The sequence below is a fragment of the Bacillus rossius genome, chromosome 1 (assembly GCF_032445375.1).
Source record: "Bacillus rossius redtenbacheri isolate Brsri chromosome 1, Brsri_v3, whole genome shotgun sequence".
Taxonomy (NCBI): domain Eukaryota; kingdom Metazoa; phylum Arthropoda; class Insecta; order Phasmatodea; family Bacillidae; genus Bacillus; species Bacillus rossius.
In genome coordinates, this window is record NC_086330.1 from 143,175,688 (window position 1) to 143,187,141 (window position 11,454).

At 36.8% G+C, this 11,454-nt stretch overlaps 1 protein-coding gene across 1 annotated transcript in view; it reads right to left on the bottom strand.

Moving 5' to 3' along the window:
* The window catches only part of LOC134536875 (probable G-protein coupled receptor B0563.6), a 177,445-nt gene extending 169,138 nt beyond the window's left edge, over nt 1–8,307 (bottom strand). The window contains exon 1 of the mRNA XM_063376966.1: nt 8,168–8,307. Coding sequence (XP_063233036.1) covers nt 8,168–8,307 — 140 coding nt within the window. The remainder of the gene's footprint in view (nt 1–8,167) is intronic.
* Nucleotides 8,308–11,454: the final 3,147 nt, after the last annotated feature.

Sequence of the window (11,454 nt, forward strand, 5' to 3'; positions counted from 1 at the left end):
TAATTTTACAAGTAAAAACAAGATAGTATAATTTACCGCAAGTTAATATAGAAACGCATTCTAAATAACAGTGAATAGTAAATGAGATCTACACATGTGTAGGTTTATTTACCACCCATATTATAATGTTTAAAACATATAGCCCAGGCATTTTAGGGGAAAAATCGAGCAAACCTAAAAAAAAAAAAAAAAAAAAAAAAGTTTGAAATTTGGCACAGACGTTCCTTTGGGTGTTAAAAATTGATCCTAAAAAGTCCCCATCTCTCAGATGCCGGCTTCATACTTTTTTAAGGCAATAAGGGCGTAAGTGCCGAAATCACAGATGGTCCCCCAGGTTCTTTGCATCAGTGTTCGAAGTCAGGCTGGATAAACGAGGAACTATTTTTAGCATGGCTAAAACATTTCAGTGCCTTTTGTAAACCAGATCCTAACAATCCAGTATTGCTTGTTCTGGACAACCATTCCAGCCACATATCTCACGAGTCATATGAATTTTGTCATCACAATGGAATAATCATGCTGTCTCTGCCTCCACAAACATCCCATTGAATGCAGCCTTTGGATGTTGCTTTCTATGCACCGCTGAAGAAGGCCTACCACGAAGCATGCAGAAGATGGATGGTAAATCATCCCCACGAAAAACTCAGTCCAGATGAACTTTCAGGACTCTTTAACATTGCGTTTATGAAGGTAGCAACAATTGAGAAGGCAGTCAATGGTTTTCGGAAAACTGAAATTTTCCCTCTAGATCCAGATATTTTTTCTGAAGAGGAATTATTTCCCAGTAATCTGCAAGAGTGGATAGGTCTATCATAGAAGGAGGAATTGAAAATGTTACCACTGTCACTTCTCCTTTTATTTCAAGTTCAACTACTGGGAACAGAATTGTCTCGCCCAATATGGATTTTACACATTCCAGTTGTGCTGGTCCTTCGTGTTCTTTCCAGGATGTGGCTCCAGTGCCAAAAATAATTTCTCGGGTCGCAATAGAGTCAAAGACAAGGCCTAGAAGAAAAAATTGCATTCTCAGATCCTAACTTCAACTCCGCAAAATAAATGTCTTGAAGATGCTAGGGCAAAAAGGGCTGTTGCAAAAAAAAAGTTCGAATAAGAAAGAAGAAAGGACTTCATGGAGAATTAGGCCCAGATTCCCGGCCAAAAAAGAAACAGTCATAAAAAGATACTTCCAGTTAGTTCCTCAGAAGATGATGCAGTTGCTGATCCTTGTGATGACATAGAACCAACAATAAGCAATGCCAAAGACTTTTGCATTCTTTGTGGAGATGAAGGACATGACAATGAACTTTGGTATAGGTGCACTTCGTGTTCAGAGTGGGCTCATGCAGAGCGCACTGGTTTTGATACACCAGACAATTATATTTGTGACTATTGGAAGTCATAAATACCAATCACTTAAGAGTTGATTTTATCAGCTATAATTTACATAATTTTTATTTTGTCTGAACAATTTTTTTTTTCACACAAAATATTTTAATTCATTTGCTTGTAGTGTGCTATGCATTTATTTGTGCTTTAAGTATTAGTTAAGTGACAGCCATATGTCCAAAATAATTTAAATATATTGGTGAATATAAATGATCGGAATTACCCAAACGTCGGGGTAATTCCGACCAAACATATGACTTATTAAAAAAAATTTTTTCCCAAACCAATAACAATTTCTTTATTTCTAATACCCACAAGTCAAGTCATAATATAGGAGAATATATATTCTGTTTTACACCTCCATTCCGTAACAAATTGTCATAATATGGACAATCTTGCTTAAGTGATCGGAATTCCCCCACTCTACCCTATGCGATAATAATTGACTGACATATTAGGGATTACAAGGAACTACTGCACAACAATGGGTTTTTGAGCAATTTAGGTTAATATTGACTATAGCATTTTACCAGAAATAAAAATAATGCAGGTTTTAAATTTGGCACAGACGTTCCTTTGGGTGTTAAAAATTGATCCTAAAAAGTCCCCATATCTCAGATGCCGGCTTCATACTTTTTTAAGGAAATGAGGGCGTAAGTGTCGAAATCTGCATATCACGACTGCTGTGCGAAAAATATTAATTCAGTTGTATCGTAACTTGACATAACATGACAAAACAAAACATAGTTTTTCATTTCACCAATGTCCTGCTGAATAGCTGATATACTGTAAATCTTTCCTGTTGTCTTGCTTGAGGGTGGATGGACAATTTCAATGTGTGCATCTTCTAACCTCGCAGTCAACATCGCAAGGATGTCTGTATCAGTAACTATTACTTTTACACAACAGCTTGTTGAATACTGAAGAGCAATAGCTGCTATAGTGGTATCAGCATCTCCTGAGCACTGAATTGCGTGATGACCTGAAGTTAGAAAATAAGTTACTAATAATTTGATGAGCCCATTTTTGTTATGGCCATTCCTCAGAAAGTCCATTTGCGTCGATGTAACAACATTGTTAGCAGCTATTGAAATATCGGTGGAAGACCTCCCTGCAGAACGCCGCCTTCGCTCTTCCTCTTTAGTGGTTAACTTGTCATAACCATCAAACACTACAGTTGCTGTCACAGAAAAATGTTTCTGGACGAATGTAACATAAACCTCACATATTTGACCAAATGTAGTAGGTCTTGGCCACACAAGTACATGCAAGAGGTATCCTCCATCGATAACTACTTTGCAGTCTACACTAATGCTCTCATTGGTTACCTCACACCTTTTTAAGATCTTTGCTATGACCGGATCAGATACAACCAGTGCTTTCTTCGGTAAGGGAAAGAAGCAAGCATGGAACATCATCAAGAACGATGTTTCCATTCGGAGAACAGTACATGTTTTTACATGTCCACATGCAGACAAGAAGATAGTTATTGCAGCTGGAGAAAAGTTTGCAATTGCAATGTATCAGGGACATGATAAGTATTCCACTTTGGATGAAATGAGAGTATATATGTATACCTGCAAGATAGCAAAGATGCCTGTTAGTGCTTCTTTCCAGCTAGCCTCTCTTCCACCAACCAGTGCCGCATGTGAACAGCATTCTCTTCGGGTTTACCTACAGGTGCAAGAGTGGCTGGGCCATTCATTAGATCCTGTTGAGTGGGGATGGAAAAGTGTGAGTGGCACACTTGTTCCTATAACAACATCCCTTCCTACAGCTCCAGAACAGCTCCTGAATTTGATATCATGTAACTGTAAAAGTGAATGCAGCCACAAATGCGAGTGTGTGCGGATGAAGTGTGGATTGCAGTGTGGTATTATGTGCACCAAATGTCGTGGGGTAACATGCACTAATGTTGTTTATCAATGATCGTTCTGATGAAGAGGACTTTAATGGACTGGTTATTTTTTATTTTGTAGTTCCATTAATTGATTTTAGATCAGGTTTCTTATTTTTGCTGTGTATTATGCAACAATAATGGATGTTAAATAACTAAGTGCCTTTTACTTCACATCTTATACAAGTTACGATACAACTGAATGAAAATTTTTCGCGCAACAGTCGTGACATGCATATTTCGGCACTTACACCCTTATTGCCTTAAAAAAGTATGAAGTCGGCATCTGAGAGATGGGGACTTTTTAGGATCAATTTTTAATACCCAAAGGAGCATCTGTGCCAAATTTCAAGACTACATTATTTTTTTTCAGGTAATATGCTATAGTCAATATTGACCTAAATTGCTCAAAAACCCATTGTTGTACAGTAGTTCATTGTAATCCTTAATACGTCAGTCAATTATTATCGCATATACATGTTTGACCAACCGATTTAAAGCTAATAAAATAACGGAAAATTTTTTATATTGGTATATTTTTGCCTATCAGTGGTGAATTTGATGTAACTGGTGATTGTATAGAGCAGTGATATATTTTACTTCCATTAGTTGAGTATAAATTAGGTTATAAGATAATTTTTGCCATGTATAAAGTAATAAAAACGAATGATTAAGGACTAAGGGCCCTTAACTTTAAAATTTTGACCAAATTTTTATATATTAGAATGAGTTTTTTTCACACAACAGTCGTGATATGCATATTTCGGCACTTACGCCCTTATTGCCTTAAAAATGTATGAAGCCAGCATCTGAGAGATGGGGACTTTTTAGGATCAATTTTTAACACCCAAAGGAACATCTGTGCCAAATTTCTAAACTGCATTATTTTTTTTCAGGTAGAACACTAAAATTCATGGGCTATTAAGCTATAAAAATTATATCGCATTTCGATATATTAAAAAACCATCACTTACCGTAACCTTTAATTAAACTATTAGCTTAAGTGACTAAACAAATGCGTTTCAACAGTTAATTAAAAATTATAATAAACTATCAATAATTTCATTAAAAACATAAACTTTGACTTGCGTGGTTGTTCTGTCAGGACTGTGAACGCAGGCGTGTTGAAGGAACAGCTAAATGACTGGCTAACTGGCGTGAGGAAAGCCTTCCCCCACCCGCATGACCCGCCCCCCCACTACCATTGGCCAGGTAGGTAGCGTACGGTCTAGTGTCGCTACGGTCTTCTGGGGGCGACCCTTCATACAAGTACACAATGTTTCATTTAAAAATTCACAAATTATTTTCCTAGGTCTGTCTAATTCTAAGATTGAAAAATGACGATATTAAATGGAGTTTTGACTAATTTTAAAGCTTGAATTTCAAACTTAAATAATTTTAAGATTACTGTCATTTATTTCAAAACTTGACTGTGCAACAAATATATTACATTTTAAGGTATTTGTGTTTTGGGATAATTTTATGCCCTCTAGGTATTATTTAAACAAAAACCATTCACACGTTTTTAGCATACACTTTATATATTTCCACATAAGATGGAATTATTATTCAAGAAAAAGTGTATAAGTGAAGAAATGAATTTTTAAGCACAATTTAAAGTTACGATTATTTCCGCCAAATATCTGGAGTGTATAGGACAGGCAGAAATTATTATATTGGAAAAGGAATACAAATTAAAAAAGGGTTTCTTAGGTGAACATTTGAGAAAACGTGGTTGATATGAAGGAATACTTACATAATTATCTGATAGGTTCTATTTGAACAACACATTTAACCTTATTTGAACGTAAGGCTCAGCTATCTGACCTTTCGATTCATTCATTCTCTCACGCGTTAGTTTAATGCTTTTCAAAGTGTTAGCCTTCAATTTGGGAAACCCACTACTTATTAACCCCAATTTAGACGCCCGAGAAACTCACGTTCATGCATTTCTGTTTTTTTTTCTGTTGTAGGTTAGTCCTCTATTTTATTGTTTCCGGAAAAAAATATTTGTGCACGTCTAGGTGATCGCAATTCAAATGGAATGTTTATGTTTACGACAATTTAATAAATAATACTTAAAATCGTTATTAAAGTGTTAAAATTTTTGCAATATTGCGTTTTTTTTTCTCCGTCAGAGGAGGTTTTCACTGTATTGTGAGAGCGTAATTAAAACAAAAGGTTGGTTACGTGAGGTCTGAGATATTTTAATACTCTAATGAATGAAAGCTTTCAAAAAGTTTTTTTTTGGTCCAACCGCAAATTGGGACGAAATAGGGGCGATGTTAAACGAGCATGAAGCGAACAACCTCGGATATGCTCGGGTACTGATTCGGGGTATATGAATGTTAGGATTCCCAATCAACTTCTGCCCGTTACAGCTGGTGTTTTCCACGAGCTAAATGTCGCGTGGAGACCAACTGAAGTGCAAGGTTTTCTTTCGCACCCTGCGCGCTACCTAGAGGCCATTAAAGAACCATCCTTGAAAGTCAATGGTTCATGACTATTGCAGTTTCTACTTCTGAAAGCTTTTAAGAGACCGCATGAAAATGGCTTTTTTCCTTGTGCTTGAAAAAGCTAGAAATGTTAAAAGATCAGCACATGTACTGAATTGACATTATGGTTGGTTTCGCTGTTACACAATATCATAACGCGGGATCAATAATTAATTTTTTATGCAGCGATTTTATGCCTCATATCTTTAGTCTAAGAAACTTAAGTTACGTGTTACATTCATAACACGGGATATTAAGTGAGACTTTTTAACGAGCTTTTTCCAAACAATAAATATATCCTCATATAGAAAGCCTAAAAATAATTTTTCGAAATAAGCCATTTGTTTATGTCCACGCTTCACATTTTATCACCCTGTAATTTACATAGAAAATAAAAATGTATTATAGTTAATAATTAGGCGGAAATATGGCTAGTGCATAACTTTTGAACGTATTTTTCGACACCACTGCTACAGAATGAGTTTTAGACACAATTTTCAAAATAAGTATATTTTATTAGTTTTCATGTAGTTTAAACTATAATTTTTACCAAATAATTATTGAGTCTGTCTAAATAACGTATACTTAACCGTTTCAAAAAAAAACTAATTACCTACGCATAAACACGCAAATACCTACATATTGTGTTTATACGGAAAAAGTCAGAGTCGGCCGAAATTCTTGCAGTGCAGGTTCATCATAAAAATATAAGTTGAAAACATATAAATATATATAAATACATGCCTTATGGTTGAAAGTGCGTACCAAGGCTAGCATAAGCGATGGAACTGAACAAAAATTTTATTGCAAGTAATACAGAAAATATTTGAAATGGATCACTCAGCTACTGGATGATGTTTTATTGAACGAATTTCTACAGCCACCGAAAAATGTTTTGCTGTCAAATATTAATTATTTGAAATGATTTGAGGTAAAACCACATCACAAAAATGTATACACAGATAAATAATCTGTGTTTTTACAAAAAATTCCTTTGGAAAAAAGTAAGCAAGAAATAGTTGGTAGTACTACGAGAAAGATATTGTAGCTTTGTACAACACATGACTATGGTTATTTTTGCAAATATGAAATACGTTTTTGAAATAGTGAGTATTTCTTACGAAAATTTGCGCATAATTTATATTTTATCGATGTTTCAATCAAGCATAATTATTTAAACCATGGAAAATATATTCAATAATTTGACTTTATTTTGTTTCTTACGCTTATTAATCGGCGCTGTTAATACTGGAAAGCTTTTCAGGGAACTGTTTACAAATAAGTTTAAATCTTGGAGGTAGGCCTACTGAGACTTTGTGTGCGTGGATTCCACGCGGGACAGAATTGAAACTTATTGCTGATCTATATATATAAAATTGGATGTTAGTTTTATTCATGACGTCGATAAATTCCAAAACCGTTTGACCGATCGCCATAGGTACACAGAAAATCATAGGTCCTTTAGACATACAAACACAGTAATTGTGTGTCATTTCTATATGTCCACCACACTGTCATATAGCGCTATCTATCACCCCGTGGTCAGCCCTGGCAACGCTGGGTCTGTAGCTATGAATAACTATTATTCTTTTATTTTTAGGCAAATGCCATTTGTATCACATGCAACTTAACTATCTTTGGATATCTTATCTGTCAATAAACATTAAATACTAGCAATTATTTTAAATGCCATGCAACAAGTAAAAAACTGGAAGATTAATCAGAAATACACGGCAATTGTCAGCCAGTAAATCTTCTGAAACATTTGAAGAGCAAGAGAGCAAGAAATACGCCTGGAAACTAACCGGAACAGAGCCTCTACTTTAATAGCTGCTAAAACACAGAAGAGCTTTATAGGCTCTAAGTTAAATACAAACCATTCATTTTTAGATATAAAAAAATAAAATAAATATACATAGGTAGGACAACGTCTGCCGAGTCCTGATAGTTATAGGTAGGGATAAATTATTAGTAAATTTTATTGAACAAAATATAATAATTGAGAATATTAAGGACGCGGGTATTATCTCAAACGAAACAGGGCAGTCTTCTTGCTGTTCATAAAATAATGATGATTTTTGAGCGTTAACCATAACATTATATGACGAAGATAATGAATATAAAGGTTTAACGGAAGTCTCTTGAGTACTTTTAAAAATCTGCACCGGGGGTTTAATGCCAAAATAATTATTCTGAAAACACGCGTTTTAGCATTTTTCACTCTTCTTTAGATTCGGAAACACAACTACTCAATCGCCCTCAACGTATTCTTAAATACTTTTCGTAAACAGACACCACTCTGATATCTCGAGCAGTTTCTAACCGCGTGGTGTCTGCTGAAGCTCTGTGCCCGGGTAGGCGGGGCTCTGGACGCTCTGTAGAAACTTGCCTCTCGTGCCGGCGAGGAAGAATCAGGCTGCGGCTGTGCCCAGCGGGCAGATGGTCGCGGGGGTCCCTGACCTCCGTCAGTCTGCGGACAACCCGGCCGTGGTCGACGACGTAATGCCTCCCAGAGGGCACTGGGTTCATCTCCCTCGACTGCGTCCGCCAGAAACAGCTCGGGCAGGCGATGGGAGAAGACACAAGAGGATAAGGGAAAGGAAAACAAAACAAAAAAAAAAGATGGGTGATTTCCTTCAGCCTGCTCAGCTCAACGCGACTTCGCGGGCGAAGAGATTGCTTCTGTCTTCCGCCCGACGCGGACTTTAATTTAAAGAGGAAAAAATAAATATCAAGGCAAGAGTCCTTTAATCTCGGTGACGAAGCGAAATCGGATTCGTTGCTAGTGGAGTTAATGACGTTCGAACGCATAGTTCGAAAGTGGCGTGGAGCGTGAAGAAACACAACGCAGAGAAAATGGCCAATTTAAGTTTCTGTTGTGTTCCTGTTAGGCTGGGCACACCCAGAATGAGATAAGAAGGGACGCGACCCCTCTCGATGTCTTCTCGCGACAGCTTAAAACCTTATTTCCGTTACGTAATTTCTTCCCATATTCTTGAAATGAAATTGTTGTCGTGCTACTCCTTGGAAGATGGATTATATGAAATAGTTCTTTACTAAACATACTAACATACAAAGCGCATCCAGCTCCATAATGAGAAAAAAATCAATTAAAATTCGTTACAAGTGAATATTTACTCAAATTAAAGTAACGATGATGAACAGTATTTTACTAGTCAGTTACAAACACACTGAGGCATGCCTTTGTTGACAAATATTGTATACTCGCGCATGCACAGAACGCCCTTGCTTGCGACGAAGCTGGTACAGTCATACGATGTTGTCGTCTCTCTCTTTGTGTGTCCTGCCTTATGTAAAAAAATTAAGCGTAGCATAATTTCGTATATTTTTATCTTGAAAAGTTAACGTAGAGGCGTAAAACCGTGGTGCACAGTCCACAAGCTAGGAATGTAACCTCTAAGTAACAATCAATTTTACATACACGGAATATCATTTGATAGCAATAATTAATCCAATAACGTTAAAAAAATTACACAGTGATTTTAAGAAAATCTGAACTGTTAAAATGACGATGCTGCCCTTTTTCTTTATGTCAGATCCTTCGCAAATTATTATATGCTAGAGACCATGCGAGCGAAGGTAAATTGTCCTGTGGACTGAAAAAAATAGAAGGACTGCAACGTAACTTTATAACTAATTTCAAGAATGTGAACTAGAAAATAGCGAAAATTCCTGTCAAGCATGAACGTTTCACGTTTTATTTGTTGTGTAGTTTACTGATTACAAGAAGTTTAAATTTTTATTTTTTCAAATGTAAATATTAAGGCAACAAATATGTATTTTATGAACCCAATAGCAATTAAATTTACTTTTGTAGTTGAAAAATTATAAATTACATACACATGAAGAAAAATAAAATTGATTTCCAACCGGAATTACTTACAGACGAAAAGTGTACTGTATTAACTCGATTGCAATTCCATTTAAGCTTATAAATCATAAGGAGAAGTATGTAGTGTTCTATATTTGGCTGTTTAACTCTGGTCTGTTAAAAAATAATTAATGTAAAAATTCTCATAACTCATGATCATGTTACATTTATTATCGATAAAACATTTAAAATCCGAATTACCATATATTTAAATGGGCATATTTGCGAGACTTTAGTAATATGATTTCTCGTAAACGTTCTAGTCGTGTTCGGCCTGCGAGCTGAGTCACTATGCGACGTGTGTTGATTGTGCGGACAGTTCTTTTCCCGTCGCGTTCCAGACTCACTGTTGCCAACCGCACCCTGACAGCTCCGTAAACACACTTCAGAACAACGTTTATGTTGGCAACAGGCGCCTTCTACTTCCCGTGACGTGGGAGGTCTTTGATTTGCAAGTACAATTCATGCATTTATTCCATTTTTAATTTTAAAATTTTTTGCAGCTGTGATTAATATGTCTGGTGATTTGTTTCCAACGCACTCGAATGACACACATTTATGCTATTAATCATGTCAAGTAATTGACCATAAACTTATCTGTCACCATTGACAAATCATTCAATGACACACTAAATAACATTTATCAAATCAGGTCTTAAAAAAGAAAATTTATTATTATTGTGCGGTATCGACCGATTAACAAATGATTTACATTCGAGTAAAACGACTTTCGAAGCCCATCTTTATTACTAGACATTCTACATTCGAGTTAAATGACTTTTGAAGGCCATCCTTATCACGAGAGATTCTAAATTCGAATAAATTAATTGGTGAAGTCCATACTTGTTACGTGATATTCTACATTTGATTAAAAGGTTTTTGGCTTGTTCTGTATGTGTTTCAATTCTCATTTACCGTCTATTCCTGTGAATGGTTTTCTATGACAACCAGCATAAACCAGAAATGGCTTATTTAAAAGATATTATGTGAAATAAGTCTCCCCCATCGCGAGAATCATTCAAACATCTTAAAGTCTACATATTCCTTGACTACAAAACACACAAACTTCACTTTGAAAAGGGTTGAGCTAGGGATTTTTCTTGGGAAATCTCACTTCTGACATGCAACGCAATGCTGTTTCCCAGGCGTGTGAGTGACCAAGTTTGATACCGTGGAATGGAGAGTCACAGGAATAGACCGTTCGACTCCCGCGCATTCGGAAAAACCATTTTGTGCTTGTGTTGGCGGCGGCTCGAATATTTCTGGACCGTTTTAAATTTGGCACCCGGGGAATGTGCCACGCCCCCCTTCCCCCTCCCAGGCTAGATCCCCGCCTCCTCTCGGGTCCCGACAAAGGCGCTCTGTTGCAACTCACCTCGGCAACAAGAGGACGAAATGGGGGGGCTGCTTCCTGCCTCTCGCCCTGTCGGACGGCGAGACGTCAGCCGTCGCCGGTGCTCCGGGCCGACTGACGCGATGGCGCGGGACCCTCAGCCACCAATAAACATCCACGGAAGACATACCCTCAAGGGTTAACAAGGCCGACGCTGTCGGTTCGCCAAACTCGAGGGGTTTTACAAACACTTCCCATGGAGGTTGCATTTTTAGGTCACTTTTCAAACACCACGTCCATATCACCTCAGCTACATATCTTTCTTTCTTCGAAATGAGTCACAATTTCGTATCACTGCGTTGGGCATTTCTGCAAAAGCAATAACCTTAAAACAAAAAAAAATAAGTTTACTGCAGTATGTAATACAACATTTTTGCACAGAATGAGTCAG